This window comes from Schizophyllum commune (genome assembly GCF_000143185.2).
Source record: "Schizophyllum commune H4-8 unplaced genomic scaffold SCHCOscaffold_5, whole genome shotgun sequence".
NCBI lineage: Eukaryota > Fungi > Basidiomycota > Agaricomycetes > Agaricales > Schizophyllaceae > Schizophyllum > Schizophyllum commune.
This window is the reverse complement of record NW_026089542.1, coordinates 611,423-638,471: the sequence shown is the minus strand read 5'-3', so window position 1 is coordinate 638,471 and position 27,049 is coordinate 611,423. Positions and strand designations below refer to the sequence as shown.

Genomic DNA, 27,049 nt, shown 5'->3' with positions numbered 1-27,049 from the left:
CCACACGATCTACGACGATGAGCACGACCGCGCCTCTCGCCGACGACGCGCCGCCGCCCGCGTACTCCGAGGAAGAGCTCGACACGAAGATCTCGCAGGCCATCGAGGAGTCCCTGCGCCTCGACGCCAAGGGCGCGCCACATGACAACGTGGCGGACGAGTGGGAGGAGTGGGATGAGGCGCTTTTCGAGGCGAACTGCCGCGAGGCGCAGAGCCCGGGCGCGGGGTCGTCGTCCGCGGCGTCGCCGACGATGGTGTACTCGGATACGCTGTCCAGCGCGGCCGCGGTATCTCCGCCGATGTCGACGGCGTCTGGGCCGTCCTCGGGGTCGTCGAGTGTGGGGCGCATGCCGACTGTGCGTCCTCTTCGCCTGCATCGACCGTCGCCGTCGGTCACGTCGAGCGGTGGTACGGAGAAACCGCGTCCGAGCTGGTATGCTGAGGCTGGCCTCGGTCGACCGAGCGATCAATCTGAGTCCTCTCGGAACCCTCTCCCCGTTCCTCCGCCGCCTCCCCTCCCCGCCGAATTGCGCCAGCCCCAGACACCTCCGACCGACGACGACGCGCCGCCTGCCTTTACGCCTGTGGGACCCTCGCTCGATGGCCCGGCCTACGAGGAAGTCGTCCATCTCGAATACCACGTGCCCGAAAGCCAAGCATCCTCTCCTCTCACATCCCCCGTCATCCTTCCTCTAGACGCCTCCGTACGACTATCATACGAGGGTCCGCAGGATCTGGGACATGAAGACGACTCCGAGGAAGAGACAGATAACATGCCAGCACCCCCACCTCCCCCACTCCCTCGCGTTCGCGGGCCACGAGCAGCACCGGCACCTCCGCGATCGCGCTTCAGCGATCCAGTGCCGCAGGCGCTCGTAGGCATTCCACGCGTGCAGTTCAATCCATCTCTGGCGTACAAGCGCGAGGAAGCTGTAGGTGCGATGGAGCCAGCTGCTGCACCCGCACCGCCCCCGAAGGGCGACGCTATGGCATTCTACAAGTACGCTGATCTCTCGCATCGCACGGGTCGGAATTCTGACGCTTGCTCGAAGCTCCGCGGTATCCTCAGTGCTCAAACCGCGGACAGCGCCGCACGTCCCTGCGTCCGTGAACAACCGATATTCGTAAGTTACCTTCACACAAGTCTCGGATGCTGAGCTGAGCGTCGTATGGCAGCATGCTCCCACCAGGCGCTGCTGCGCCTACCCACCCACACTCGTTGGGCTATGGAGACCATCCTTCGCAAGGCAATACCCAGTCCTGGTACAATCCTGTCCCAGTGCATGCCCCTGTGGCAAGCTATCCCCCTTCCGCGCCGCAGTTCTACCAGCATCGTTGAGCAATCTGGCGCAGACCGGCATGAATCACACTGTCTGTCAAAGATATGCTCGCGGCCGGCGTATGACGCTTTATTGTCTATGTTCACCTCCATACCCTCCTCATCAAAGGAACTTCTGTACTATCACACTATGTTTTGTACTCTGAGCTTACAATTAGCCTTGCCACTGCCTTCTGTATTGTTCTCCCATCTGCCTATTGTACTCTTTAAGGCAGCCTATTGTTCCCAGAAGGGTTGGCCCCGATCCCTTGCTGCATTCTGTGACTCAAAGGTCCTCGCATACATTCTGTGGCTCAATGGCCCACGCGTGCGTTGCCGCAGCCACCTCCGAAACAAAGACCTACGCCACTCGGGAAGAACAATGAGACGGCCAGCTCCGGACAATGGGAGAGCCCAAATTGACCAACCGTCTTTATACCAAATAAGGCAACTTTCGGAGCTCGCGAAGCCGGCCCGCCCTTTGTGGCCATCGGTGGCAAATCTATGGCCAGCGGAGCTGGCCCTTTCACCAGTCTGATAAGCGCCGGCGCTGTGTATATAAGACTGCATGAATGAACGCGGACCACATTCTTCACACATTGGATCCCCTCTGTGCCGCCACGACCCATCTGCGTCCAATTGACCGTTGACTGGCCAGCACGTACCCGCTCATCCCGCCGGACACACACACACACACACACACACACACACACATCAGCCAGACATAAACCCGCCTTGGCCACCATGACTGCGGCTCTTTCACACGCCAGAAATAACGAGTGCTCAAAGAAGCGCCCGCGCGAGCCTGAGCTAGAGATCGTCTACAAGAAGCAGAAATGCACCGCCGACAACGCGCACCACAAATGCACTGTCGACGGTACGCGGCACCGAAAACGCGCTAGGAAAGAGAAGCCTTTCGCTCGCATGACGGAACAGCAGCGCAAGTTCTACACCGCGCGACGGTCGAACCCCGAAGGCCCGACCGTCCGAATCGGCGAACTACTAGAGGAAACAGAGAAGGAGAAAGCACAGGCGGCCGCAAGGTGCAAGCTTTGGCGCGATGCGATAGCGGCCAAGAAAGCTTGGAAAGAGAGCCTACCGCCCGCAAGAAGATGGGATCCCGAGTTCAGGTTTCCTGAGCGCACCGTCGTACGTTCTGTATCTATCTACCCGTAGCTACCTACTGACGATTGAGTCAGCTCGTCGACGTCGAAAAGGGCTTACAGATGTTCGGCCTCACCTGGGAAGAAATAGAAACACTGCCCGCGCAATGGCACGACGGCTACCCACTCTGCGATGGCTGGCACTGCAGCTACCGCGACATGCGCGACCTCTCCGCCCGCAAATTCAAGGCCGGCGCATTCGAGTTCAAGCGCCTCTTCGGGAAGCCCATCGGTGACCCGCGAATGCGACACGGGCGACTCGAGGGGTTCGTAGAGAAGCCTGGCCAAGCCGCCATCGACCCCTACTCGGGCTTGCCCATAGTGGACATCCATGTGTCCAGCAAACGCCATGCGACGGGAATGTACCGCCCGACTTGCCAGGTGGAGCAGCTTATGCTCGATGACCCTGTGCAGTACGGCAAGAAGCTGGAGAAAGAAGAGAAGGAACGACAGAGGAAGGAGAAAGAGCAGCAAGCTGCGAGAGAGAGAGAGGAGAAAGAGCGGAGGGCTCAAGAGAAGAAAGTTGAAGCCGAGTGGAAGAGGAAGATGAAGGCAGCCGAGCGCAAGAAGCTGACGGCGAAGGCGAAGAAGGCGAAGTCCCAGAGCGCCGATTCGAGTGAATGGTAGAGATTCCGTCCGCGTATAATAATATAGACAACTAGTCAGACACCTAATAGCGTAGAGCGACGAGCGTACTGTAGACCAGAGCGCTTGCGCTCCATATACCACCTACCATGATACAACCCATCCTATCTGACAGCATAGACTGTACAGCAGGCGCCTTAGTGCCCGATGTTGAAGCGTTTGAAGGTATATCTGTGAAAGTGTCATCAGTTTACACTCCTTATAGGCCGATTGATAGGTCGCATACCCCAAAAACGCGAGGTCGCTGCCGGAGTTGGTGTCGGGAGCGGTGTCTTCGACGACGCCCTGCTCGATCTCGTCCGTAGGGAAGTAGGTCGTGTCCGTGATCGACCGTAGCTGCGGTACGAATGGCGGGTCGATTTGACGGATCGCGTCCCACTCAACACCGTAGAAGAACGTGTGGTTCTTGATCTGCTCGACGTTGAGACGGCGGTCTGCGCCGCAGATCATCCTGGGAAGCGTAAGGTCAGCGCCCGCGTGGATGTAATAGTCGAGGAATGGTATACCTCCGGACGAGGTCTTCCGACTCGCGGCTGAGATGCACGTCGTCGGGGAAGACAAGGTGACGCTGCCAGTCCATGATCTTCTGGTACGTCTCGTGCGTCGTCTGCGAGCAGAACGGCGGGTAGCCGACAAGGCACTCGAACATGATCGCGCCCAGCGACCACCAATCGCACGCCTTGTCGTAGCCCTGCTGCATGAAGATCTCCGGCGCGATGTAGTCCGGGGTGCCGACAGTAGAGTAGGCCTATCAAAGTTAAGCCGAAGCTTGGCTGACGGTAAGACAGATTTCTTACGAGCTTTCTCCTGTTCGCCTTCCACGTCGCGATCTGGTCCTTCCGTGTCATAGTGAGGTTGATAGAATTGACGAGCACACTATTGCGTGCGTTATTCGCCGAGGTTTGCTGCTGGTTGGATTGCTCCAGTAGGCGTTGGTAGTATTTGGAGTCGTGTTGCTTGTGGAAGCCAGTGGATAGACCGAAGTCGCTCAGCTTGATGTGGCCCTCCTTGTCTCTGTTAACAACCAGTCAATGTAAATTCCTTGAGAGTCTCGAATCTCGCGTACATCAAGATGTTGTCCGGCTTGATGTCTCTGTACAGGTGTAAGCGATCGAATAGTTGCAGGGGAGGTCCAGCGCACCGGTGAATGAAGCCAAGCTTATGCACGGCTTCTATGGCGAGCACGCACTGGCCGATATAGAACCGAGTAACGTCCTCCGAGAAGGTATCGTACTTGATGAGCATAGTCATGAGATCTCCACCAGGGAGGAACTCCATGACCAGGTACCTGCGCGGTGAATGAGCCCTTCGGCACGCAAGAGAGGAAGGATGGCAACACACAGGTACAAGGGATCCTGGAATGAGTAGAACAACTCTACAACCCAAGGAGAGTTTGACTGCGCAAGGACGTCGCGCTCAGCGCGAACGTGTGCGAGCTGCGCATACGGCGTCAGCCAACAATCCTGAGTGAGGGAGGCTGACAACGCACCTGGTCCTTCTGCAACATCGCCTGCTTGTTGAGGGACTTCATAGCATAGATCTTTCCCGTATCCCTCTTCTGCACAAGGCGGACCTGCGCGCGCATCAGTAAATTCATCCTCAGCTCAGTTCAACGCTACGCACCTCGCCGAAGGCGCCCTTGCCAATGACCTTGACCGTCCTGAAGTCGTCCACGCCCAGCTTGGTGCGCTTCATGCGGAGGAAGGTCGATTCCTTCTTCCCCAGCTGCTGCAGTTGGCGTTGCTTCCGCTCCTCAGGCATCAGCATGTCCCCCTGCAACTTGCGCTCCAGCTCGACTCGTCTGTGCAGTCTCTCAGTCAGGGTCTCCCACCCCATTCTCTTGACAACACACCGCTGATTCCGCTCGACCGCCGCATCCACGGCGAGCTTGTAAAAGTGCTCCAGCTTGAGCTGCGCAGCCTTGGCGCGCGGGACCGCATCGCTCGAGAAACCAGACGTGCTGCGGTCGAAGTATACATAGTCGGCGGGCTTGCCGTTGGAGGAGGGGCCGCTCGTGCTCGAGGTAGACGCCCGGGCTGCCATGGTGTGGTGGTTCGGGAAGAGAAAGGTTTAGATGAGCGACCACACGGGGACCGTTGGCGACCATGATCGACACCCCTGGTGCCCCCATCACGCTCGGATCGCGACCACCTTGTGCACTCATCTCGCCGTCGGGAAGGGGAATGGGTAGCAAAAACATCTTTACGTTCGTCAAATGCGAGGATACTATGACTGTCTACACAACTGCAAGCCATTCATCCATATCCTCCCACAACTTCACGCGCTTGGTCGCGAACTCTATCCGCCTCCGCTTTCTGCACATAGAGCAATGGCCGTGCTTCCCCCAGTCTACATTCACGAGCGCCTGCAACCCACAGATCGGATCCCATGCGAACTTGCTCATGATCCCCTCTTGTATCGGCGCCCAGTAATGTGTCAAATCGTCCGAGAAGCAGTCCCTACACGAGAACTTGGGGCCGGATGGGAGCAGGACCTCCGTCCACGCCTTTGACAATCTCTTCTGGAAATTAAAGGCCTCCAGCGTCAGCATGCACGAGAGAACAAGCTCCCCGCAGTCGTCGAGAAAGCCGCAGTCATCCGACACCACATCAGGGTTGCGTGCCATTTCGTAGAACGCGCGCTTGTATAATTGCCGGAGGGACCAAGTATGGCCAACTGAGACGGCCAAGGCCGCGTGAGGCTTGCACTCGGCGGTCACGGTCTCCAGCCTGGGTGAGAACTCCTCTTCCATAGCTTGCAGAGCATACGCGCGATATGCGGGGAAGTTTAGGGAGGAGGCGGCAGCAAAGATGGCAGCATGTACAGGGAAACTCGGCGCCGAGTAGCGGAAAGACCTGGCAGCGCGTCAGCATTCGGAGGAGAATAACGGTAAGCTATGGTCGACTCACACAGCGTCGTCCATCGCAGATAGCAGTGCTGCAAAATCGTCCGAGGAGACGTACGTCGCGCGCAGGTCATACACGTCGCAGCCGTCCTCCACTTCTACCGGAATATCACGGAGGCGAGGCATAGTGTCGTCTGCAGGGGAATCGCAACCGGCGCGTTTGTCGAACAAGGCCTTAAACCAGGGGGATTGGGATGCCAGCCGACTGCGATGCAGCTTGAACCCCACACCATCGAGGTGCACTACGACGTTTCCGTCCTGCAGCCAGAAGCGCTCATGTCGCTCGTACGGTCTTTTCGTCCTCTTATTTGGCACGCTCTCCCTATTTTCCTTTTGGACTATCTCGACCTCGTCGCTGGCCTCGGAGAGTTTCCTCTTGTGCTGCCCCGTCGTGTCGCTCCCTTCTGCGCGCTCACGATCCGCAGGACCATTGGAGATTACAGCAGACATCTTGATTCGAGCGGTTCTAGCAGCAATGTGACGGCAGAGCTCGAGATGCCGTCCGGGATGGTGGGGGAAGCCAAGGCAATAATTGTGGTTCCGGTTGTTCGACCCGCGTCAGTCACGACCCGTCACATCACTTGACCGGCCCCGCTTCAGTATACCTAGAGCTTGCAGTCGGATAGATTCTACGCGCTGCAGTCAATAAGCGCATGCACTTCCAGGAGCAGAAGCTCCAGTGAATGTAATAATAGATGATAATGTGGGTATAAGGTCTTGTAGACATAGCTTGGCTAGGTTTAATATATGATGAACTCGGTCTTTATCCAGCCATCGAGGTCGTCCCAGATCTTCTGACGCTTCGCGATCAACGCATCCCTTCTGGCCTTCGCACACCCCTTACAATGTCCTTGATTCGTCCATTTAAGGTCAATAAGCGCCTGAAGCCCGCAAATAGGATCGAGGGTGTACTTCTTGCCGATCCCGGTGCCATAGAGGATCTCGTACATGATGATGCGGTCGCGAGACTGGCATGGCCTCTCCCTGTTGCTGCAACGCGTGGGTGAGGTCATGATGTCGTGAAGCGCATCCGACCACGCCATTGCGAGCTTCTTCTGCACGGTGACCACCAGCTGCATGTACGTGGCCTCCAGCGCGTCGAAGGAGAGCTCGCGGTAGTCCATGGGCGGATTCGCACGCAGATCGTTGAGGTCGGAAAGACGCGCGAGCTCGTAGATGCCTCGCTTGACGAGGGGGCGCACGCCCCAGCCGAATCCGAGGAGGATGGCGTCGACGATGTAGCGCCGACTTCTGCCGTCCTCGACATGGTCCAGGTGGTCGCAGAACCCCTCGTCGTCATCCATGATCCATTCCATCGAATGTTCGGCGAATCGCATGAAGTGGAGTCTAAGGGCAGCGCGGTAGACGGCGGCGTGGACGGGGAATGGGGTGTCGCCGGTGCAGTAGTCTCTGGCAAGACATGTCAGCGATGAAGCACGGTGGAGAGAGAGTAACGCACATTGTATCCTCCATAGCAGTCAAAAGCTCCTCGAAGTCTTCGAGGAGTACGCCGGTAGCGTTTAGATTGACGATCATCAAGCCGTCCTCACCGTCCTCCACGACGGCACCGTCTGTACTTGGCGCATCATCATCCAGCTCTGCCCCTCGTCCCGCATGTCTCTCAAACAGCGCCTCGAACCACGGGGAGTGCGACGCCAGCCGACTGCGATGCAACTTGAAGCTGGTGCCGTCGAGATGCAGGATCACGTTCCCGTCCAGCGCCCAGAACCGCTCGTGCTTCTTGTACTCCAGTCTTCGTCGCTTCCTCGCCGGTGACCCCTCGTGTTCTTCGTCCTCACTTTCCTGGTCTTCGTCCTCGTCCTTGTTCTCGTCCTCGTCTGATCCCTCCACGTCTCTGTGCTCTTGATCCGCGGCCGCGACATCCAGATCTTCGGCCTTTCGCTTGGCTGGTCGCTGCGGTGCGTCGTCCTCAACCATTACGGCCGAAGGACCCACTTGCTGTGCCATAGTCCATGTAGTCGACACGATGTTGTTTATGTCTCTCTTGATCGCTCGAACTCGGACGCCGACGCGAGCAGTCACTTCACGTGCCGCTGTGACACCCCTTCGACCAATTCACGAGGGTTCGGAGGAAAATGATACGCAGTTGCCGACATCGAACTTTGCGCCCTTCCGGGGCCTTTCCCTTGAAATGAAGGACGACGCAATTTCCGAAGAAACCAAGAAGGCAGGACTCAAGCATGTCCGTCCAAGCTGTTTGCGATTCCATCTACGCCAAGCGCTATCAAGTCTCCGCGCCATCGCCGCTAGCATCCCCTTCATCCTCTTCTTCCTGCCCCGGCATCTCGATCTCGAACCAATCGTCCAGGTCCGCCCACAGCTTCTTCCGCCGCTCTGTCAGCTCATTCCTCCTCCGCGTCTGGCAAGCGTCGCAGTGCCCGTACTTCTTCCAGTCCACGTCGATGAGGGCCTGCATGCCGCATATCGGATCGATTGTATACGTTTCTGCGATCTTGACGTCGGAATGAACGACACGCCACAAGTGTATCTCGGAATTGGAGTGACACGACTCGTTCTTGCACTCGTAGGGGTCGAGCGATAGAATACCCATCCACTCTAGCGCGACCCATCTCTGCGCTACCGACAGCACATACAGGTCGCGCGGATACAGGTCCGCCAGCGCTGTTTCGTCTGGCTGGTATGTTTCTTCGGCCTCACTGTCGCGTACTATGTCGTATAGTGCCCTCTTGAGGATATGCGGCAGGTTCCAGTCGCGAGCAAAGATGACCATGTTGGTATTGTAAGGTTGGAACGCATCAATGACCTTATTCAGGGAGCTGGGGTAGAGGTGGGTGAGCTTCTTTTGCGCATACGCCTTGAATTTCTCGAAACGGAAGATACTCGCTGCGCGAAATATAGCGGCCAGCGTAGGGGCGGGGGGATCGTCTGTGTGACACTCGCTGCAGGCGTATGTCAGTTCCACTGAACAATGACCAAGGAAATCCACAGGCGCACATTGCATCGTCCATCGCCGTCAGAAGTGCCGTGAAGTCGTCCGCCTTAACCTCCGCGGAGTCCAAGTAGATGATGTCCATCCCATCCTCGTCTTCGAACACAATCTTGTCGAGGTCGGGGCCGTCTAGATCAATTGTCGGGTTTCCTCCAGCTCGCTTCTCGAAAAGCGCCTCGAACCATGGAGATTGCGAGGCGAGGCGGCTGCGATGCAGTCTGAAGCGGGTGTGCCCTATCTGGAGCTGTACATTTCCGTCCAGCAGCCAGAACCGCTCGTGCTTCGTGAAGGCCAGCTTCGCTTTCTTGGCTGTCGCTCCAAGCTCAGCCGCGCCCTCCGCCTTCACGAGCGTTATGTCCGCATCGGTGTCCTCGGTCTTGCGCTTGTGGGAACGCCGAGAGGACATATTTGGGCTCGCACCGCGTGTACCAACAGATGCAGCACTCGGTGTCTGTTGGTCTTCCGATGGATCCGGGCTACGCAGGCGGCGCGACATGGACGAAGGCAAGAGGAAAACGGACAGCCGGCCCGGCTTTGCGCGCATTGTCACGCCACGTGAGAGGATGTCACACTAGATTCAAGCAGGATCTGAGAATTCGCTGGCCGTCGAGGATCCTTGAACCGGACCGCCATGATCCAAGGCAATCTCGAAGGCCCTTTCGAAAATATCGAGAAAAGGTCAGATACGGTGGTAGACCGGAGCATCCTTGACCACCTACGATATGATCCCGAGTGAGTATCTGCGAAGGCGAGGCGATTTCTTTTGGCTCATCTCCCTAAAAGGCAAACGTATCACGGCTCTACCTGGGCTACCGCAGACAAAATTTGCCAACCATTGCTTGTACTTCCGAACGAGGACAAGATCTCGGACTCTGCGACGAGGCGCGCGAAGCTCGACGAGCAGATCGCCTCCATTCACAAACAGCTTTCGGCTCTGAAATCTCATCGCAATTCACTGGCTGGCATCTCTAGCATCCCTGACGAAGTGCTTGGAGATATACTTCTGCTCTACGCTCGGAATACCTACACCCTCTACAACGCCAGATGGGCCAAGCTCATGCTGGTTTGCCGTCATTGGCGAGCAGTTGGGATGGCCACCATTGCGCTCTGGAGCAGTATCGAGTTCGGAACATACTTGCCCCAGTCGATATCACCCTTTGCGTTGCTGCACCGTCCTGGCGCGCATCTACTCAACATCTCCATCTACGACAACAATTCCACTTTCACACTGGAAAATCTGCCACTCCTCGCGCTCATCATGGGGCGCATACATTCGCTTCACGTGACATCCACGAAAGATGCCTTGGAACACCTTATCGAGGCCCTTGCGCACGAGAAGAGACATAATCTTCGAGCACTTTCCCTCTGGCTCTGTGCTGAAGAAGATGGAGAAATGCTTATCGCGCCCAGCTCCTGGACGGACAACATATCATGCAACATCCGCGTCCTAAACCTCAGAAACATTGTATTGGACTGGGGTAGGCTCAGAGACCTCAGCACCCTCACCATACGATACGATACAGTGCTTACGCCGCCACTGGGGGTCTGTCTAGTGCTGGATATGGTCCGTCTCTCGCCGAGGTTGACCATGTTGCGCTTAGACCATTGCATGACCATGCCTAGCGGCCACGAAAGCGACCTTGCCATGGTCGATCTACCATTCCTGCACACTCTCGACCTCCGTGGTCGCGTTGCCGTATGCACAGCACTCATTTCGCGTTTGCACTTCCCTCGCGATTGCTACATCATACTGCACACCTGGGGGATCAATAACACGCCCCGAGCGCAGCCACTCCTTGATATCCTGCGCCCCCGTTATCTGTGCCCAGTCAAGCCACCTTTCCGCCTGCTGCAGCTCGATTTCTACGCGCCCGGGGTGACCTTTGCCTGGTGCAACGACACTACATTACGGAACTCCACAGAGTTGTATAATACCCTGAAGAACTCGCTCAGGCTTACTATCCATCCCCGAGATGAGCCTTCCCTCCGGCGCACCGCGCGGGCCATTTTTCGCTCCCTCCCCGCAGCGGCTAAAGTGGAGGTCCTCGACATTCGCAACTCTTGGCAAGATCTATCGATCCTCACATGCGTCCATCTGCTCGGCTCTCTGCGTGACCTCAGCGCCATTGTCTTTTCCACCTTTCCCTTAACTCTTTCCATCATTGATGTTCTACGAGTCCACTTCGTTGAATACCTCGAGACCGGCGTTGGACCATCACCGCTGCAGCGGATACATTGGGATAGGGGGCACACCAGGGTAGACGGTAACACCTCCCTGGAGCTTAAAAAAGGCATCGAAGGCCTGCTTCTAGCATTGTTATGGCAATATACGGACGCGGGCGTCTATCTACAAGAGCTTATCATCGAAGATGCCACGGAACAGTTGCCTTGGGAAACTCTTCGAGTTGAGTCCATCTTCTTGTCCAGATCCTCTGGCTGATCCTCTTACCAGGCTCTCGCTCGACATGTCGTGGGAGGGGTAGTCGTAGCGAACGGGGTACGCACAAAGTTATGGAGCAGCGATATCGCCCCCGTACAAACATGAGCACCAGATGTTCCGGTCACAGCAGTACATTTACCAGAGATCTAAAGCGAGAGGCATTGACCGCGGGTTCAGGACTTCCCTCATGATGTCAACATTCACCTCGGACGCGTACATGCAGCCTGCGATAATGCTACAAATTCATTAGACCTTTCACTTGTGCGTTTCCCATTCCGCCAGCGTGATGCAGTCAGCGGAGATCGTGGCCGCGTACGCGGGGGGATATCTCCCGCCCTGGACCTCAGCCTTCTTCACTAGCTCCGTCAGCGTCGCCACATCCTCCGCCTTGAGCTGGATATGCGCCGCCTTGGCGTTCTCTTCTAGCCGAGTAGGGTTTCGGCTACCCGGGATGGGGATACCTACGTGTATATGTCAGCCCCGACTTGCGCATCATCGTAAGCACCCTCTACTCACTGTCGGGGTACGCTGCGAGCAACCACGCGAGGCAGATTTGGGCGGAGGACGCCTTGTAATTATCCCCGATGGCCTTGAAGGCGTCGACGAGAACGAGGTTCTTCGCGAAGTTTTCCCCTTGGAAGCGCGGCATACCCCGACGCATGTCGCCCGGCTCGAAGTCGTCGAGGGAGTGGTATCTGCGTGAGCATGATCAGCCTGCGTTCGCGGAAGCGCGGATGCATCATCAACCACTCACTTTCCAGTAATCATGCCCCTACCCAATGGCGAGTATGCGACAAGCCCGACGCCGAGCTCGTGCGCTGCGTCTAGGAACCCGTTCTGCACGATGTACGTCTCGAACGGGCTGAGCTCCATCTGCGCCGCGATGACCTTCTCCCCGACGCCCGCGACGCCGCGCGCCCTGCGGAGGACGTCCGCGGAGCACTCGCTCAGACCGATGTACTTGATAGTCCCCTTCTCCACGTAGGGACGTAGCGTCTCGAGCACGACCTCGATGGGCACCTCCGGATCGACGCGGTGCTGGTAGAACAGGTCGATGTGGTCCGTCTGTAGGCGCTTGAGGGCCGTCTCAACGCGCTCGCGAATATAGTCGGGCTTGCTGTTCGGATTGAAGAAGTTTGTCGCGCTCGGAGAGAAGTCGCAGCCGCCGAACTTCGTGGCGAGGAAGATCTCGTCGCGGCGTCCCGTCTTTGCGAACCATTTGCCGATGCTGACTTCGCCTGGATGGGTGAGTGGTGAGCGAGGCGCTTCTGAGGGTGAATGGGAGGTCAGATGCTTACTGTCACCGTAGAAGTCAGAGGTGTCCCAGAAGGTGACGCCGAGGTCGGCGGCGCGAGTGAGGGTGGCGAACACCTCTTCCTCGTTGGTGACGCCGTAGAAGTCAAAGCCAGACTCGCTGGGCTTGGTCACGCCGGTGCCTGCGAAACGTATTAGGCGGCTTTTGAGGCAACTGAACAGTATAACCTACCCATCGCGCCGAACCCAATGGCGCTGACCAGAGGACCATTTCTGCCAAGGTGACGCTTGGGGTAGCTCGCTGCCATATAGTCTGTTCGTGTATGTTATAGAGGGAGGATTAGTTCGCAAGTCAAGCTGTAGGGGCACCTTCATCATAGACGTTTTCTTATATGAACAACGCGCAAAGGTTCCGTAGCACCACATGAAGCCGAGCCGGCACATGACCTACGTCCTTCAGAAGACCGCGGAACGCAGTTGAGATTCGAAAGCATCTTGCAAAGCGCCGAGAGTAGCGCTACGGCGTCACTGTATGAGGGAAGTCCTACCCAAGTAGCTCGCGGGCTATATGGTCGGCTGAAGGACGCGTATCAAGACCGGCAAGACTGCAAAAGGGAAAAGTTGAATAGACGACATCGAAACGGAGACCGGGCGCAGGTGGGAATCGGCTTACAAAGAGAGACTAGGGATGCCTGGGGAACTCCGCAAAGGTACACTGACACTGAGTAAGTCACTCGGAAGCGATCCCCTCGAGCGAGTAACAGAGAAGTGCCAGAGGCTTGCGTCTGCAGGTAGAAAGGCGGTCTATCAGTCACTTCCCAATGATCTTCTATTCTCTATTCTATGTTCCTTCTATGCGTTTAACCCTGCAGGGCACTGAGGAGGTCAGCTACACTGTTCAAGACGTAGTCGGGTGCGTTGGCGGGCGTGATGTCTGCAGTTGTAGCAATGCCTGACGGGACACGTCAGTACACAATTCCCAAGGTCAACGACTACAATGGCCTACCGCTGAGGACCAGTAGGGTGCCTACTCCACCGCTCTTGCCAAATGCGATGTCGGTGTCGAGACGGTCGCCTACCATAAGCGTCCGCCCTTGCGGTAGCTTCGAGCTGATGAAAGGTAAAACATGATCCTTCCAAGTGATCTAAGCACGTACCTGACACGGACAGCATCCCACATCGCGGAACTGGGCTTGCCGATGGACAGAGGTTCGCGCTTAGTCGAATATCTGGGGGCTTGGTTAATCGAGCCTTTCGCTTGCATAGAATCTCGCTTACCTCAACATGGCGCTGACGCTGCCAGCTCCTGGCAGGAGTCCCGCGCTATGAGGGTACGTCGCGTCAAGGTTGGTGGCCACAAAATGGACGTTCGGGTCTGCATGAATTGGCACAATCTCTCCTCCTTCGGTGAAGTCACTAACCTTGTAAGTAGACAAACGCGCGAGCCAACTTAAGATAGTTGACCCTGGTGTCGAGACCGCAAATGACGGCGCCGACCTGCTTGGTCAATCGTTGTGCGATTCTGCTCTGGCGAAATTCACCTTGTCATCGAAGCCCGCTCGGACGTCGGTCAAGTCAGGCGGCGTTGTGGTCGACGGATTGTGAGCAGGGTCAGAGCCACCAATAGTCGCAACGCCAGCATCTCGCAACTCCGTCTCCAGTCCTTCCATGCCTACGATATACGCCTGATTGGGTATTAGTGGACAGGACGCCGGACGTCACATATTGATCCCACCTTCGACTTCGACTGCTCGCTGAGCTTAAGCACCGACGCTACATAGCGCGCAGTCGCAGACGCAGAAGTATGAATATCTGTAGGCTCCGCCGCGATGCCGAGCTTGTCGAATTTCGTCTTGTATTCCGCACGGGACTTTGTGGCGTTGTTCGTGATAAACATGACCGTCTTCCCGTGCGCACGAAGCGCCGCCAGCACATCCTTCGCGCCCGGGACTAGGCGGTCCCCATGCCAGAGCACGCCGTCGCAGTCGAAGAGAAAAGCATCATACGAGTCGATGATGACCTTCGGGTCGGCGAGAGTAGCGAGGGGAATTGTAGTTGGGATCGTCGACGGCGCTGGGGTCGTCGGCGTTCCCTGGCGCGTCGGCAGGGCCGATTCGGTAGCCAAAGCTGTTGTGCGAGCGTCCAAAGCCATCGATGTGGGTGATGTGGCGAAAGGTGCGAAATAGCGTGACGTCACGCTTGAATATGACTAGTAAGCGGCACGTGCGGTGTGTGCTCGCCGACGCGGACGGGTGCAACTGGAAAAGGACTGGCCGTTCGCGGCGTATCCAGACACGCTCTGGCCTGGGAGATGCAGTCGTGAGCACTGCTGTCAGAGATAAGCACTTTACGCGCTTGGGGAGTTTCGGATTAGGCATCAAGTCGTGCTACTGTACATGGAGAGGATAACGCAGGCGGAGCAGGTCAAACATATCGTGATCCCTGATGCAGAAACGAATAAGTAAGGTATGCACATGAAAGCAGGGGAAGGCGACAGAACGACAGCGATAATGCAACAAGAGAAAGGTCAGGCAAAGCAAGCAGGCCGACAGCAGATCACAGGTAATCTTGCATGCCCACGCGAGCCAAGAAAACAAGACCCATCGCTGCCTACGTACGATAGCATTAGCGCCTAGGTTTAGTGATGTAGATGGTATTGGCTCACCTGAACTGGATCTCGCTCAGCCAGCGCAGGGTCAAGCAGTCGGCGCAGAATCTCCTCTCGATCCGTAACATATTCCTGACCTGCTGACGCATCAACGTCCACCGGGCCTGCGTCATCGGCCACTTTCAGCACAGCAAGTTGTTTGAAGAGAGCGGCAGGCTACATGCTTGTCAGTGCATCGTAACGGTTCGTACGAAAGTGAGGGACTTACGCTATCTTCGTCGAGTTCCTCATTGGGAATGGCCACAGTTGACTGTCTCCTTGACGGCTGCGGAGACATCGGCCGCCACGGAGGCGCACCATACGGTACGGGAGGGACTTCAAAGTTCGCTGGTCGAAGCGCAGGCGCATCAGAGGCTGGCTCAGTTTTGACGAATGTCCGTTGAGTACGAAGTGCTGCTGCTGGTCCATGCGAGGTTCGCAAGGTTCCTGATGGCGGAGGCGAAGGCGAAGCTGCGTCGGGATATGCGAGTTGAACCTCTTCAGAGGGCTCCCGCGCAGTAGGATCCGCCTCTTCGGCATGCGACGACAAAGCCATGGCGGGATCCTCCTCTCCTTCGGCAGGTGGTGGTGGCGGAGGCATATACGGAGAGGGCCTGGGTTGCAAGCTTCCCTCTCCTGGCTCCTGCTTCATCTGCGACTGCCCCATCGCCGCCCTCTCCCCAGGCGCCAACGTGGGATACTTCGCCAAGTGTTCATACGCCGTCCGCGTACGCTTCTGCGGCGGCGCTAGCACATCGAGCGGCGCGGGCCCCGGGCGGCTGTACATGTCCACATACATCTCGCGCAGGCGCGTGGGGTCGGTGAACTTGTAAGCCGGCTGGGTGGCGACGTCCGGGTCGACGGGCGCGCCGGCGTGCAAGGCGCGGGCATGTGGATTGGAGGCGAGGAGGGGTGGGGCAGATGCGAGGTCGCTGTCGTCGCTATCGGAGGAGCTGGAGGGGATGGAGACGGGCGAGCCTGGGGGTTGAAGTGTTGGGGGGACCGGTAAGAATACTTGTGGCGCGGAGCTCGAGGGGTCATAGTGGCTCTGGTATTGAGGTTGAGTTATAATTTCCTGAGGCGAAGGTGGTCTGGACGCGGAGGGGAAGGATTCTTGGCGGGGGAACGATAGAGGTTGCTGATGCTCCGTTGGGGCAGGCATGGGTTCATTCGTGTCTCCGAAGTCGATTATGGAGCCGGATCGAGGTCTTGAAGAGGACGCCGTAGGCTGAGATGAAGCCGTCTGCGTGACCGGCTGTGGATCGACCACCATCGTCACCTCCGAGTGCGCGTCGTTCATCGTCGGGTGAGCCCTCTTTAGCGCCGGTAGTCGTATAGTAAGAGTCAGCGGCTTCGCGGGCACCGTCGCAGTGGAGTCTTCCGGCTCCTTCTTGACGAGGGACTTCGAGCTAGACGCACCAACATCCTGCTCATCGTCGTCTTCGTCTTCGATCATCTTCTTGCTCTTGCGCCGCTTTCGAACGCGGCCGTTCGTGTTCCCCTTCACAGAAGGCACCTCATCTTCCTGTTTAACAGGCTGGTCGGCCTCTTGAGGCTTCTCATCGCGCGTCTTCCGTCGCTGCCGCTGGAACCAGAGCGCGATCCACCTCTGCGTCCTACAAGCATGTCAGTTGCGAGAATTGCTAGGATGATTTTGGGGCGCACAGTCCAACATCGTCGGCGAGTTTCTGCAGCCTAGATCCCTGGATGAACGTGCTTTCCTGGTACGCCGCCTGAAGGGCCCGCATCTGTTGATTCGTCGCAAACACAGGCGCGCGCCCAGTCTTGCCCATGCCGCGAGCTACTCTGGTTGGCGCAGACAGGAACTCGATATCATCGTGCGTCTGACCATTTTGCTGCGTCTTCGTGCTGGCAGACATGTCGACGGCGGAGGGGGCGAACAGTCAGGTGTGGGGTGTACCGAGCGGGTCTACTGGCAAATGTCGGCAGTGGACTATGACTTGAGCAGTATTTCGAGGAGTAGCACACTAGAAAGTGGCATTGCGAGGAGGTGGCAGCGGATATACAACTCGGCAAATCCATGAGTGAGGTCCTTGTCAGAACAGGCGTGAGAACTTCCTTCCGCAAAAGGAGGTTCGACGTGACAGAGATCACACCTCACTCAGTGAACGAACGACTCCTGGCTCGGGCATCTTCCTCCTCCCGACGCAGGTTCTTGCTCGTTTCCCTTTGTATTCCATGTCTACACATAAGTATGCCGAAAATCGCAATTTCTTTTAACTAGTGGTCAAATCGATTAAGAGGTAAATACAATTCTGCCCTTCGTGGGCCTTCGCAAGGGTATTAGAGATGTAGGGAAAATCACACACAACCAAGGTAATATATGGAGAAGAGAGATCAGATCATCCAGACGTTAAAAACTTGAAGAAAAGGAGAAAACGAGATTTCCATGAGCACAGTTACATGCAGGCGAGTATAGTATATGACGATCCATCCGAAGGCCAACTGCAGATTTCATTTCCTGACGATGTTGTCGTCCTTCCATCTGTGGCGTTGGAGGTTCACAGCAAGCTTGGTGGGCACTTAGGGAGGACGATCCTCCCTTCCGCACAGGATCCCGTCGAGTCCCAGAGAAAGGGAGACGTCTCGTCTCGTTCGACTAGCACTCAAAGTGTGCGCGAGCAACACGGCCCTTTATCGAACCCGGCGGTTCATCGCCCTCAGCTTCTTCGACATCTGGGTCAACGTGCTCTCCACTCGCTTAGTCTTCTTTGCCGGTGCAGGTTCAGACTCCTCGTCACCATCATCGACCGCCTCGCGCTTCTTGGTCTTGGGCGGGGCAGCCACCTCGACGGATGGCTCCGGAGCCTTCGGCGCCCTGGCCATCTGCATGCGCGCCTCCAGGTTGGCGACGGTCGATGGCTTGGGCGGAGGGACATAGCCCATGAGGCGATCTCTCAAGGAGGTGCTATGCACAGGCATCTTGCAGCTGTAGAGTCCGTGCGTGTTATAGCCATCTTGCTCGGACGCCCTCGACCTCTTGCGCTTCTCGACCTTGCTAGTGGATGGAAGAGGCAGGGGGTCTTCTATGAGCCTCGTCGTGCGTCTGGCGGGCTGGGCTGTCAAGGTGCGCGCAGACGTCGACGCCTGTCTAGTGGACGACGAAGACCTGCTCGAGCTCGCGCGCGGAGCCTCTTCTTCCTTGCACCTTTTCGGTGGCGAGCCGCCCGAGCCCGGCTCCTCTGCCTTGCGCTTGTTAGAGACTGGCTGTGCGATGCGCTCGCGAGCGCTGCTGGCTACTGGCTTCTGGAAAGTGGCGTGCTCCGAGATCTGTCGCGCGGCGACCGTCGCATGCGCAAACAAGGCATTCGTCGAAGGTCCCTTGAGAGGCGCAGAGGGAGTGGCGACAAGACGTGCGGCGGTAGAAGTGGATGCCGAAGTAGTGTAGGGGCCAGAAGGCAGTATCGAACCCTTATGGTACCGGGTGTTGGCTTTCTCTATGCTGTCCGCCGCGTCCTCGAGATGGGCAGCGGTCGGTATGGCAGGGCGCTTCGGCTCCTGCCCATCGCGCTGATCTAAGGCTGATGCCTTCTCGGGACCAGTCGCGGGTGTAGACGGGGACTTCTTCTTGAAGGGGAATGGGATTCTGGCTTTCGGCGCCCTCGCAACTGATGAGCGATTTGGAGTTGGAGTAGCAGCCGGTGTAGCGGGAAAGACGGCTTGCGCGCCTGACTGTAGATTGCGAGCAGCGTCAGCGTCATGAACGGCGATGCAGTCGACTGATTGCGTTACCTTTGGATGAGTGGAAGATGCTGTTAAAGGGGTGGCGGAGGAAGTGATGATCGTTGGCGATGCGGAGATGTTGCGCGCAGGGATGGCAGGCGGAGGCGACGGCGACCGGCTGGCCAGCTTCAAGATAGACGCCGAAACAGGGCTCAGAGGCGACTCTGCGCGAGACCGGCTGTAGGATGGCGTCTTGACCCCAGTGGGGGAGACACTGTGGTCGCGGTCCGGAATCTCATGCGAAACAGGCGTCTCGGGGAAGGGGACGTATTCCGGGGTGGGCGCACGCTCGAACGTGGCGGGATCAGCGAGATGGGGCGGGTTTGTGACGGGTCCGCCCATGGTAGGGAAGGAGAGGCCTTCGAAGGCCGGAGAGTAGGTCTTTGTGGCGGGCGTGCCAACGGCAGTGTCGGTGCCCTACGTGCATTGTCAGAGGTTGGCTGGGTCGCAAGCATCATTGACAACGCACCTCGTTGTCATCTTCATGGAGGCCGTGAAGGAAGAGGTTGTTCTTCGTGTCCTTCTCGTCATTCTCGTCGTCCAAGAAGAGGTTGTCGTGCTCTACGTTGTTGGCACTCTGCTCGGGGGCTCCGCCCTCCTTGGCCGTCTGAGAAAGTCGTCAGAGGTCGTCCGATGAGCAAGTGACACCGACGACGCACCTCGTTCTCGTCTTCAGAGTCGTAAGCGCCGAAGAGGTCGACATAACTGTCCTGCTCGTCGGACTCATCCTTCTCATCCAAGAGTCCATCGTGCGCTCCATTGTCAGAGCCCTGCTCGCCCCCCTCAACCGTGTCGACCCGGTCGGCGCCTAACTCCTGCGCCAGAAAGTCGTGCGAAAACAACGGCTCGGGGAAAGCGGAAGAAGCGCTAGTGCTCATTGTCGAGGGATGATAGAGTTGGTTGGTGTATGTGAGTTGAATGCCACAAAGTGGGAGCTTTGCTGGTTGTGGTGGGGGTTTGTCTGAAGGGAGTGAAAGGAGTGGCGGGCCCGGTTAAATATGCCAGGGCCGGGACCCGGGCCCGTATCAAACACAGGTTATTGTCCCCGCCATCAATGTTTTTGACCATTGAGCTCAAAAAGGCATGTCGTCCGTCGACTGCGGGCGGCACGTGTAACCGTTAGGCGCCGTGCTTGTTCCCAGTCTTCTGCAGATATCCGCTGTATTTCTGTGCCACAGGACATCAGAGAAAGTGCTGGAGAGCGACTGGGCATGCTGAAGTATACGGCTTGAAGGCTGCATGAGCCGTTAGCTCCTGCCTTTCACGGTCAGCATGTGCACCGCCGCTGGTCCATGCAGAGAAACATACGCACGCTTCTAGCGCTAGAACCTAACGACACACGCCCTTCGTTACGTCTATCGGTCTACGCGTGGACAATTGAGAACACTCGACGGTCCCGACATGACTTCGCTGCGACAGCTGCTGTATTGAGATGGCTACTCGAGGTACTGTGTATAGCATCGAAGGTCACAAAGGGATCACTGAGGCGATGCGTCAGAATGGCGCTTATTGTGAACGGGGGAGCACGGCACCTTGGGAATTCAATACAGGCCCAAGCTGATCGCCCGCAAGTTCATTGCTGCCCCCTCTCTCGCGCCATCTACCAACTCCAGCGCGAGCTTGAGGTTGTCGCTCCGCAAAGATAACAGTGGCAAGAGTTGCTGCAGCGGGGTCAATAATGGATGGGAGGTTGGGTCTGCAGCGGTAGGTGTATCGTCGTCGAGTGATTTGACGCTCGAGGGCGGGGATGGCGGGGCGACGGCAGGAGGCGGGGGTGCGACAGCATCGATGACTCCTTGTATCCGGCCTTCGAGAGCACCTGCGTCTTCGACTAGACCTTCGATGCGATCTATGGCATCTTGGAGGTCCGTCAACTGCTGCTGATACGCGCCCTCCAAGCGTTCTTCTTCGGCTTGTCCATCCTCTGCGGCTTCGTTCTCTCCTTCCCGCGTATTTCCTGCGGCTGGACCTGGACGATTACATTAGAGCGATGTTCATGTACGAGACGCTGTTCTCGCACCTGTACCGATCTGGCTCATGGCCATGTCCAGCGCCTTCCTCTCCCAGGTATCGGCCTCCTTGCCATGTCTCAGATAAGACTGTATGATCTCGGGCAGATCTTGTAGAACGTGTAGGTGTCCCTTCGGTGTCGACGATAGCGACTAGTCGAACAACGTGCGTCAGTACGAGAAGGGGGACCAAGCACCGCATACCTACATCACAGAACTCGACGAAACGCTCGCTCTCCCACCGCACCTTCTCATCGCGTATCTCTTCCTCATCCTGCGCAAGGTCCCTCGCGAAAGCCTCTATCTCTGCCTGAGTGCAGGTCAGCAACGTTTATCAAGCAAGCCGGTATGCACGCACTTCCGCCGCCCGTTCGCTGTCGCCGAATGCCTTCTCCAACGTCGATGTCATATAAAGCCATGGATATATTTGTGCAGCAATTTGAAGAGGGTCCGAGGTCTGTGCATTCTCTGCGCGCGGTTGGCTCTGGGAGCTGCTGGGTCCGGCTGTCGAACCTGCTTGACTCGCGCTCTGCGAGGGAGCAGGTACCCTATCCAAAACGACCTTGGTGCGTTCGACGACTTTGACGTTCATGATTCTCGGCAGGAAGAGTGTATACAGTAAGAAAACTTGGGTATCCAGCAATCGAGGAAGCCTCTGGGGGATGAGGGGAGAGGGCAGGTGAGTCACATAGAACACCGTCACGCGAGCGGCACTGACGCGACGCGTCGCGTCGTTTGCCAGCTTGGTTTCCTCAGAAAATTCTGACCGTACTACATTCACACCCGCAACCATGCTATAGCTAACACTGACAGCGACAGCGCGCTCCAGTGTATCCATTCATTCAAAGTGATCACGTATGCGAAAAATTAGTCGTGTCTATGGAGCGTAACACCCGGGATAGCACAGGTGTATCGAGAGCGAGGACAGCAAGAGTGATATACGTCTACAGGAAGAGTGAGGTCGCAACCAACGACGATCATGCAGTAGCGGAGCCAAGGACGGGAATTTGCACCGTCTCAGGCGCCATAGAAGGCTTGGAGTCGACATGTCCTTCCTCCGAATCCGATGCAGTAGCCTCAGTACCCTTCTCCGTGAAGGAGCTAGAGCTAGCAGTCGAGGATGCAGTGGGTCTGGGAGCGACGACGATGTCCTTGGCGCCCTTCATGGAGCCCGCGATCTTCACGAGGTCCTTGTGCGCGCGGCGCTCAAGAACGGTATTGGCGGGCGTGTAGTACTTCCACGTCGTCCAGAGGAAGATCCGCGACTGCTTGGCCATGGTCCGCTTGTAGTCAGCTGCAAGTACGCTTAGCACAGGAACTCCATGCCAGACTGGAGCGACGTACCGTGCAGATCCTTGCGGAGCTGCAAGAAGGGGCCAGTGCGATCGGTGAGCACGACATCGACCTCCCAGCGGATCGTCTACGTCCCGATAAGTCAATATCCCCTTGGCAGTACTCGGATACTGACCTCTAGTAGCTCGTCCATATCGTTCACCGTCCATACCATCACCTTCTTCCCGTCGCGGTGCGCCTCGCGAACGAACTTGGCACCGCCGTAGATCACGAGCGAGCCGAAGCCCATGCTGAAGGTATCGCAGTCATCCCAGAAGTACGTGCGCGCGACTCGCGGGCTCGTCCCAATGTAGCTGCGACGGCAGTAGGGCAGGATGGACTTGGCGTATGGGAGGAAGCGGGGATGCCAGAGGCCGAGCAACAGGCGCGGCGCGAGCTGCGTCTGCCAGTCGGCGTAGGAGGAGATAATCTCGTGAAGGAGGGTGAACAGACGCTCCGGGTCGTTTTGGGGTTTGATGTCCTGCGCGAAGGGTTCAGCCCGCGTGACTGCGGATGTGAAAGGGGAGACGTACAACGTCGAACACGACATGCATGTTCTCCGGCTAGCGAGCGAGGTGTCAGCTCGCGTTAAGGGTCCGGGCGTGCGACGCACCTTCATCAGGAGCGCGACGGTCTCCGCGAATGTGGGGATAGCTTGCACAGGTTCCTGCCTGGTCCTAACATGCTCAATCCCGTCCGAGCCGTACCAGTTACGTTCCCCTATCAGTCCTGCGCATGGAGTCAGCCTCGCGCATGGTAAGGAACATGTTATCACGCACCCGTCGAGTCCGTGGTACGATTCAACGCTGGCAAGCGCCCGTCAGCGGCACTGCCAACTCCGACCATGCGGCGGCTCGGGTACTCACAGGGGTCATGAAACATGAGAACGACGCCATCGAGCGAGACGTGGACGTCTTGTGCGGTGTGAACATCGCTGCTCTCGCCGCGACACGGGTGCAGTAATGGGACACTTTACCACTCTCGATGCCTTCGGCGCCATCGCGCATGGCGGCCTCGAAGCTGGCGAGCGTGTTCTCCGGGAAGCTCGCGGAGGCCTGGAGCACGTCCGGTCAGTCGTGGGACGCGGTAGATAGCAGCGGTTCGCGTACGCCGCGGTGTCCCCAGCAGTCTGATAAGTAGCGCGTCAGTTGGTGTGGCGTTGCTACGAGCTCGAGAGTCAGTACGCACCAGGATATGAAGTGGGAGCCATGTCTCTATCCTGGTACTGCTAGTATAAGGGACAAGAAGGGTCTGCGGGGGAAGAAAGAAGACCTGGCGGCCGAGAAACTCGAGGGGTGCTTATATAGACGATCGGGAGGGACGCGAGAACCCCACACCCTTCAATTTTGCAATCGTGGCTCCTCGGCTTTATGTAAGGAAGATGCGTCTGGGGCGCTTTGTTGAACCTGCTTGCAAGGAACGTGCTCTGCCAACTCCATTGCGCGAGATACGCGCCGTCGGATGGCGACAAGTCTAGCAGCAAACGTGGTGGCGCGGGCGAAATTGACGCGCCGAGGCATGTGCGTGGCGTCCAACGAACATGCATCCGGGGGCGGCAAACGTGTACAAGGCAAGAAGTACCGCCATACCAACCTATGTCATTCACGAAAGGTATTGGTGGTCGTCATAATCTGCCCTACACGTGGCCGCACCCACCGCAATGGTATTGGCATGAACAATGCAGTTCAAGTCATCACCAGACGTCCTTCACCCTCGAAAAGGCCGCACACATCCGGAGCTGTTCTCCCACGGCGACGGCGAGAGGGGTACGGAGAACCTTGACGCTAGTTACCGAATGAGTCCCTCTGAGATTGCCGCGAAGTTAGGGCGGAATCGGAGGTTAGCAGGTAACCAGGTAGGCGCCAAATGTCCAGGAAGTGGCGAAGAGGCTCCGAAGCGAGACCAAACGTCGCCAGAAGTCGCACGCACTCTATTATCCGTCCGCGCGGGAGCGAAGCATAGATAGCCAGGTGCAAGCGGAGACCAGGGGCCCCCAATGAGGCACTTGAAGGTGACTCGGCGACATCTATGATTAGAAGATGCTGCTGCGTGCCCGGCGGTCGAGCAGGCGGCCTTGCCAAGGCAGAGGTCCGGTACGGATAACGGGGATACACATCGCGAGACGGAGTAAGTGGTGTCAGAACGCGATCGTGAGCACCGCGCGCCAGGAGCAGAGGAACCCTATCTTGATGGGTGTCCTATCACGCGCTGCGGTCGACCGGGCAAGGCGCACCTCGACGGCCATCAGACGGCGTAAGTAGACCTGCAGGCAGCGAGAAATGGCCCTGAGCATCTTCGAGTCCCTGCTTGACTAGAAAGATGCACCGAGGGCGCCGAGAGTTCATCCGAGCCGTAGGTGGGAGGTCTTGAGCGCCGAAAGTAAGATTGGACTAGATCAAGCAAAGCAAGACAGAATTCAGGCCACGAACGTGGTCAAAGTTTACCGCGCCTGTGGTTCAATTTGGTGTGACCTCCTCTCACGTGGCGTGACCCTACCCGAAATGCCGTGCCAAACGTCCGCTTCATTCGCGAGCGCGTCGAGACAGGGCCCAGGCGTCTGCCGACGGACCTCAACAAGTTGAACAACCTCTTCTGCCAGCTCACGGGCGAAGATGTGGCGACACTGACGGAACTGGTGAAGAAGGCTGAGGTCCAGGGCGGGAGATATCCCCCCGCGATTTCTGCTGACTGCATCACGCTGGCGGAGTGGGAGGCACGCAAATAAAGAGCACAGGAATTTTGTATCATTTGACGCTGCATGTACGCATATGAGCTGTGAACTCCATCGCAGAAGAAGTCCTGAAATCGCAATCAGCGGCGTGTTACTTTGGCCCTCTTGCGTACGCACCGTGATACCTGGGAGACCAGCTCGTCTACATCTCGAGACCACCGACGCAAGTCGAGCCTGGAAAGATGTACTCTCCGTTCATGACGATTGCTCCTTCCACCACGTGTTGCGCGAGATTCTATGGCTGCGCATGAGCCGACGCGAAGGGTTCGAATGAAAGGCTCAACTCGTAAGGAACCCCATGGTAATCTTTCCGCCACATCTTCAATACGAAGTTCCTCGAGGTAAACTCCAGCACTTGTATAGAGTCGCAGCAACTTTGAGAGGCGAGCTGCGACGGCATCTTCGAGGAGTACCGTGGTAATTCCCTCGGCTCTTGGATAGCGCGAGGCAAAATAATGGATACGACGCAGAGGTTGCGGTCCGAGCCCATCTGGACGCTCAAGCCATCGAAGGAACGCCGCATGCAGAGCATCAATGAACTCCAGCGTGTAGTCTGCCATCTCCAGGACGATTGTGGTCAATGCAGGCAGCAGATCCAGCAGGTGTGCGCATGTGAGCTGCGACATCTCCTTGTTGAAAGATTCCCGGATATCGAGGACCTCGACGTGCGCCGCCGCCGGTAGGGAGCGCATGATGGCACCCATGATGCGACGAAGGGCCGGTTCGCGGCGAGGATAGACGGTGAACTTGAGAGGGATCACATCACCGCCAAGGAACGGTCCGTGACAATCCGGCACAACGGTGTCGGAAAACCAGGTGAAGGTGACTCGCTGTTGCGAATTGTAGAATTGCAGGAGGCGAAGAGGGCGTGTTTCCGAAAGGCGATAAAGTGGATGCAGGTGATTGACGAATGACTGAATGCGGGGACCGTCGTTGACTCCGTAAGCCTCCAGGATCACGCGGCGAATTCGAGGAAAGTGCAGGCGCGAGATGAGAGCAGTATAGCTAGAGGTACGACCCCAGAGCTCGAGATCTTCCAGGTATGGGAGGTCGACCGTGGCAGCGCTCCTTTCGTGGGTATCAGAAAGAGCGAGGCAGTCATTGAGAAACAAGTCTTCAAGCCTCGGCGAGTAGCGGAGTACCTCCAGCAACGCAGCTACGTCGAGGAATGGCGCAGTCGGATAGTTGTTTATTATAGTGATGCTGCTGAGGTTTCGCAGATAGCTCCAGTCGAGGGAAACATTGCTCAGCCTGAGGATGCGAATGTTGCAAACTATGTGCTCTGTATGGGCGCCAGGCACGACGAAAACCTCTCCAGGTTGACCGTGGAGCGAGAGCGAGAGCGTCCGAAGGTTGCTCCGTTTTTCCTGCGCCAGCATCTCCAGTAGTTCCGCAAGATGCGGACCCGCAGAGCCTACTTTCAGCGAGGATATGCGGTCCACACTCGACGCAAGGAGATGTAGGATACGAGTAAGGAAAGGCGCCCTAAAATCGTCTTGGACGGCGACAGTGAGGGGATGGGCGCCGGGAAGGCACAGCTGCTGCAGGGCTGCTGTGTGTACCGATGCGGCGAGCGCGTAGTTGTCGAACTCGATGTAGCTCCAGAGCGCCGGCGTGGACAGCCCGATTATGGTCCAGCGGCGACACACAAGCAGAAGCTTGGTCCAGCGAAGACCAGACAGGGTGTTGGTTTCCCGAGCGTAAAGCAGAAATATGTCTCCGAGAAGTTCGTTGGGCAAGCTAGAGATGTCGGCGAGCGAGTTGCGGTAGATCACGAGCGCGGCGAGCTGATTTCGTATGGAGGCAATATGTTGATCAAGATTCGCGCGCCTGGTCGCAGAGCTCGAGGTCTTGTCTTCGTTTGGGAGTACGAGCAACGGATGGCGAAGT

At 57.3% G+C, this 27,049-nt stretch overlaps 15 protein-coding genes across 15 annotated transcripts; 4 read left to right on the top strand and 11 right to left on the bottom strand.

Moving 5' to 3' along the window:
• Positions 1 to 17: 17 nt before the first annotated feature.
• SCHCODRAFT_02699925 (uncharacterized protein) lies at positions 18 to 1,339 on the top strand (the record flags this gene model as incomplete). The annotated part of the gene is made up of 3 exons (XM_003037769.2): positions 18 to 1,000; positions 1,053 to 1,124; positions 1,177 to 1,339. 3 exons carry the CDS (start codon positions 18 to 20, stop codon positions 1,337 to 1,339), a joined length of 1,218 nt encoding a protein of 405 aa, XP_003037815.1.
• A 699-nt stretch (positions 1,340 to 2,038) lies between these two features.
• SCHCODRAFT_02729535 (uncharacterized protein) lies at positions 2,039 to 3,159 on the top strand. The gene is made up of 2 exons (XM_003037768.3): positions 2,039 to 2,467; positions 2,518 to 3,159. Exons 1-2 carry the CDS (start codon positions 2,063 to 2,065, stop codon positions 3,106 to 3,108), a joined length of 996 nt encoding a protein of 331 aa, XP_003037814.1. The 5' UTR covers positions 2,039 to 2,062; the 3' UTR covers positions 3,109 to 3,159.
• Positions 3,160 to 3,263: 104 nt separating this feature from the next.
• On the bottom strand, positions 3,264 to 5,169 carry SCHCODRAFT_02500728 (kinase-like protein; the record flags this gene model as incomplete). Its single annotated transcript, XM_003036402.1, has 10 exons — positions 3,264 to 3,297; positions 3,353 to 3,577; positions 3,633 to 3,874; positions 3,924 to 4,140; positions 4,193 to 4,219; positions 4,268 to 4,414; positions 4,468 to 4,562; positions 4,616 to 4,699; positions 4,750 to 4,899; positions 4,972 to 5,169. The coding sequence occupies 10 exons, from the start codon at positions 5,167 to 5,169 to the stop codon at positions 3,264 to 3,266; spliced, it is 1,419 nt and encodes a 472-aa protein (XP_003036448.1).
• Positions 5,170 to 5,310: 141 nt separating this feature from the next.
• SCHCODRAFT_02621245 (uncharacterized protein) lies at positions 5,311 to 6,549 on the bottom strand. The gene is made up of 2 exons (XM_003036401.3): positions 6,036 to 6,549; positions 5,311 to 5,981 (listed from the first exon to the last, which is right to left on the bottom strand). The coding sequence occupies exons 1-2, from the start codon at positions 6,479 to 6,481 to the stop codon at positions 5,363 to 5,365; spliced, it is 1,065 nt and encodes a 354-aa protein (XP_003036447.1). The 5' UTR covers positions 6,482 to 6,549; the 3' UTR covers positions 5,311 to 5,362.
• Positions 6,550 to 6,681: 132 nt separating this feature from the next.
• On the bottom strand, positions 6,682 to 8,028 carry SCHCODRAFT_02621243 (uncharacterized protein). The gene is made up of 2 exons (XM_003036400.3): positions 7,491 to 8,028; positions 6,682 to 7,441 (listed from the first exon to the last, which is right to left on the bottom strand). Exons 1-2 carry the CDS (start codon positions 7,997 to 7,999, stop codon positions 6,772 to 6,774), a joined length of 1,179 nt encoding a protein of 392 aa, XP_003036446.1. The 5' UTR covers positions 8,000 to 8,028; the 3' UTR covers positions 6,682 to 6,771.
• Positions 8,029 to 8,204: 176 nt separating this feature from the next.
• SCHCODRAFT_02538005 (uncharacterized protein) lies at positions 8,205 to 9,501 on the bottom strand (the record flags this gene model as incomplete). Its single annotated transcript, XM_003036399.3, has 2 exons — positions 8,205 to 8,952; positions 9,008 to 9,501. 2 exons carry the CDS (start codon positions 9,496 to 9,498, stop codon positions 8,277 to 8,279), a joined length of 1,167 nt encoding a protein of 388 aa, XP_003036445.1. The 3' UTR covers positions 8,205 to 8,276.
• Positions 9,502 to 9,631: 130 nt separating this feature from the next.
• Positions 9,632 to 11,877, top strand: SCHCODRAFT_02538003 (uncharacterized protein; the record flags this gene model as incomplete). The annotated part of the gene is made up of 3 exons (XM_003037767.3): positions 9,632 to 9,734; positions 9,786 to 11,406; positions 11,455 to 11,877. Coding segments are annotated over 3 exons (1,817 nt in total), but the record flags the coding sequence as incomplete, so codon positions are not given.
• On the bottom strand, positions 11,578 to 13,045 carry SCHCODRAFT_02574529 (Aldo/keto reductase; the record flags this gene model as incomplete). Its single annotated transcript, XM_050343866.1, has 6 exons — positions 12,929 to 13,045; positions 12,741 to 12,878; positions 12,197 to 12,680; positions 11,959 to 12,137; positions 11,759 to 11,903; positions 11,578 to 11,677 (listed from the first exon to the last, which is right to left on the bottom strand). Exons 1-6 carry the CDS (start codon positions 13,002 to 13,004, stop codon positions 11,578 to 11,580), a joined length of 1,122 nt encoding a protein of 373 aa, XP_050200385.1. The 5' UTR covers positions 13,005 to 13,045.
• A 398-nt stretch (positions 13,046 to 13,443) lies between these two features.
• SCHCODRAFT_02621233 (2-phosphoglycolate phosphatase) lies at positions 13,444 to 14,879 on the bottom strand. The gene is made up of 7 exons (XM_050345047.1): positions 14,432 to 14,879; positions 14,238 to 14,381; positions 14,118 to 14,193; positions 13,975 to 14,071; positions 13,854 to 13,925; positions 13,703 to 13,806; positions 13,444 to 13,648 (listed from the first exon to the last, which is right to left on the bottom strand). Exons 1-7 carry the CDS (start codon positions 14,846 to 14,848, stop codon positions 13,557 to 13,559), a joined length of 1,002 nt encoding a protein of 333 aa, XP_050200384.1. The 5' UTR covers positions 14,849 to 14,879; the 3' UTR covers positions 13,444 to 13,556.
• Positions 14,880 to 15,017: 138 nt separating this feature from the next.
• Positions 15,018 to 17,407, bottom strand: SCHCODRAFT_02621229 (uncharacterized protein). The gene is made up of 4 exons (XM_003036396.2): positions 17,009 to 17,407; positions 15,573 to 16,959; positions 15,362 to 15,520; positions 15,018 to 15,306 (listed from the first exon to the last, which is right to left on the bottom strand). The coding sequence occupies exons 1-4, from the start codon at positions 17,221 to 17,223 to the stop codon at positions 15,253 to 15,255; spliced, it is 1,815 nt and encodes a 604-aa protein (XP_003036442.1). The 5' UTR covers positions 17,224 to 17,407; the 3' UTR covers positions 15,018 to 15,252.
• Positions 17,408 to 17,998: 591 nt separating this feature from the next.
• On the bottom strand, positions 17,999 to 19,965 carry SCHCODRAFT_02498960 (uncharacterized protein; the record flags this gene model as incomplete). Its single annotated transcript, XM_003036395.2, has 4 exons — positions 17,999 to 19,036; positions 19,097 to 19,504; positions 19,557 to 19,694; positions 19,747 to 19,965. The coding sequence occupies 4 exons, from the start codon at positions 19,963 to 19,965 to the stop codon at positions 17,999 to 18,001; spliced, it is 1,803 nt and encodes a 600-aa protein (XP_003036441.1).
• A 552-nt stretch (positions 19,966 to 20,517) lies between these two features.
• Positions 20,518 to 21,773, bottom strand: SCHCODRAFT_02621228 (uncharacterized protein). The gene is made up of 5 exons (XM_003036394.3): positions 21,455 to 21,773; positions 21,305 to 21,406; positions 21,108 to 21,249; positions 20,620 to 21,056; positions 20,518 to 20,568 (listed from the first exon to the last, which is right to left on the bottom strand). Exons 1-4 carry the CDS (start codon positions 21,686 to 21,688, stop codon positions 20,629 to 20,631), a joined length of 906 nt encoding a protein of 301 aa, XP_003036440.1. The 5' UTR covers positions 21,689 to 21,773; the 3' UTR covers positions 20,518 to 20,568; positions 20,620 to 20,628.
• A 113-nt stretch (positions 21,774 to 21,886) lies between these two features.
• Positions 21,887 to 23,750, bottom strand: SCHCODRAFT_02621224 (PLC-like phosphodiesterase). Its single transcript, XM_050345046.1, has 10 exons — positions 23,617 to 23,750; positions 23,538 to 23,557; positions 23,405 to 23,483; positions 23,295 to 23,342; positions 23,208 to 23,234; positions 23,042 to 23,157; positions 22,962 to 22,991; positions 22,565 to 22,909; positions 22,441 to 22,516; positions 21,887 to 22,390 (listed from the first exon to the last, which is right to left on the bottom strand). The coding sequence occupies exons 1-10, from the start codon at positions 23,636 to 23,638 to the stop codon at positions 22,074 to 22,076; spliced, it is 1,080 nt and encodes a 359-aa protein (XP_050200383.1). The 5' UTR covers positions 23,639 to 23,750; the 3' UTR covers positions 21,887 to 22,073.
• Positions 23,751 to 24,949: 1,199 nt separating this feature from the next.
• Positions 24,950 to 25,153, top strand: SCHCODRAFT_02498780 (uncharacterized protein; the record flags this gene model as incomplete). Its single annotated transcript, XM_050343081.1, has 1 exon — positions 24,950 to 25,153. A coding segment is annotated over one exon (204 nt), but the record flags the coding sequence as incomplete, so codon positions are not given.
• A 19-nt stretch (positions 25,154 to 25,172) lies between these two features.
• Positions 25,173 to 25,863, bottom strand: SCHCODRAFT_01335046 (uncharacterized protein; the record flags this gene model as incomplete). Its single annotated transcript, XM_003036392.2, has 2 exons — positions 25,173 to 25,227; positions 25,277 to 25,863. The coding sequence occupies 2 exons, from the start codon at positions 25,861 to 25,863 to the stop codon at positions 25,173 to 25,175; spliced, it is 642 nt and encodes a 213-aa protein (XP_003036438.1).
• Positions 25,864 to 27,049: the final 1,186 nt, after the last annotated feature.

Excerpts from the sequence above, each read along its gene's own strand:
- SCHCODRAFT_02729535 (XM_003037768.3), top strand. The coding sequence starts at position 2,063 with ATGACTGCGGCTCTTTCACACGCCAGAAATAACGAGTGCTCAAAGAAG. Across the intron at positions 2,468-2,517 it reads GGTTTCCTGAGCGCACCGTC|CTCGTCGACGTCGAAAAGGG; the intron begins GTACGTTCTGTA and ends CGATTGAGTCAG.
- SCHCODRAFT_02621245 (XM_003036401.3), bottom strand. The coding sequence starts at position 6,481 with ATGTCTGCTGTAATCTCCAATGGTCCTGCGGATCGTGAGCGCGCAGAA. Across the intron at positions 5,982-6,035 it reads TCTGCGATGGACGACGCTGT|GTCTTTCCGCTACTCGGCGC; the intron begins GTGAGTCGACCA and ends ACGCGCTGCCAG.
- SCHCODRAFT_02621243 (XM_003036400.3), bottom strand. The coding sequence starts at position 7,999 with ATGGCACAGCAAGTGGGTCCTTCGGCCGTAATGGTTGAGGACGACGCA. Across the intron at positions 7,442-7,490 it reads ACTGCTATGGAGGATACAAT|AGACTACTGCACCGGCGACA; the intron begins GTGCGTTACTCT and ends ATGTCTTGCCAG.
- SCHCODRAFT_02621233 (XM_050345047.1), bottom strand. The coding sequence starts at position 14,848 with ATGGCTTTGGACGCTCGCACAACAGCTTTGGCTACCGAATCGGCCCTG. Across the intron at positions 14,382-14,431 it reads GCGAGCAGTCGAAGTCGAAG|GCGTATATCGTAGGCATGGA; the intron begins GTGGGATCAATA and ends ATACCCAATCAG. Across the intron at positions 14,194-14,237 it reads GAGCGGGCTTCGATGACAAG|GTCGGCGCCGTCATTTGCGG; the intron begins GTGAATTTCGCC and ends TTGACCAAGCAG.
- SCHCODRAFT_02621229 (XM_003036396.2), bottom strand. The coding sequence starts at position 17,223 with ATGTCTGCCAGCACGAAGACGCAGCAAAATGGTCAGACGCACGATGAT. Across the intron at positions 16,960-17,008 it reads CTCGCCGACGATGTTGGACT|GACGCAGAGGTGGATCGCGC; the intron begins GTGCGCCCCAAA and ends ACATGCTTGTAG. Across the intron at positions 15,521-15,572 it reads AGGAACTCGACGAAGATAGC|CCTGCCGCTCTCTTCAAACA; the intron begins GTAAGTCCCTCA and ends ACAAGCATGTAG.
- SCHCODRAFT_02621228 (XM_003036394.3), bottom strand. The coding sequence starts at position 21,688 with ATGAACGTCAAAGTCGTCGAACGCACCAAGGTCGTTTTGGATAGGGTA. Across the intron at positions 21,250-21,304 it reads GTTTCGTCGAGTTCTGTGAT|TCGCTATCGTCGACACCGAA; the intron begins GTAGGTATGCGG and ends TTGTTCGACTAG. Across the intron at positions 21,057-21,107 it reads CATGAGCCAGATCGGTACAG|GTCCAGCCGCAGGAAATACG; the intron begins GTGCGAGAACAG and ends GTAATCGTCCAG.
- SCHCODRAFT_02621224 (XM_050345046.1), bottom strand. The coding sequence starts at position 23,638 with ATGGCTCCCACTTCATATCCTG. Across the intron at positions 23,558-23,616 it reads GGCTCCCACTTCATATCCTG|ACTGCTGGGGACACCGCGGC; the intron begins GTGCGTACTGAC and ends GCTACTTATCAG. Across the intron at positions 22,910-22,961 it reads TGCATGTCGTGTTCGACGTT|GACATCAAACCCCAAAACGA; the intron begins GTACGTCTCCCC and ends CCCTTCGCGCAG.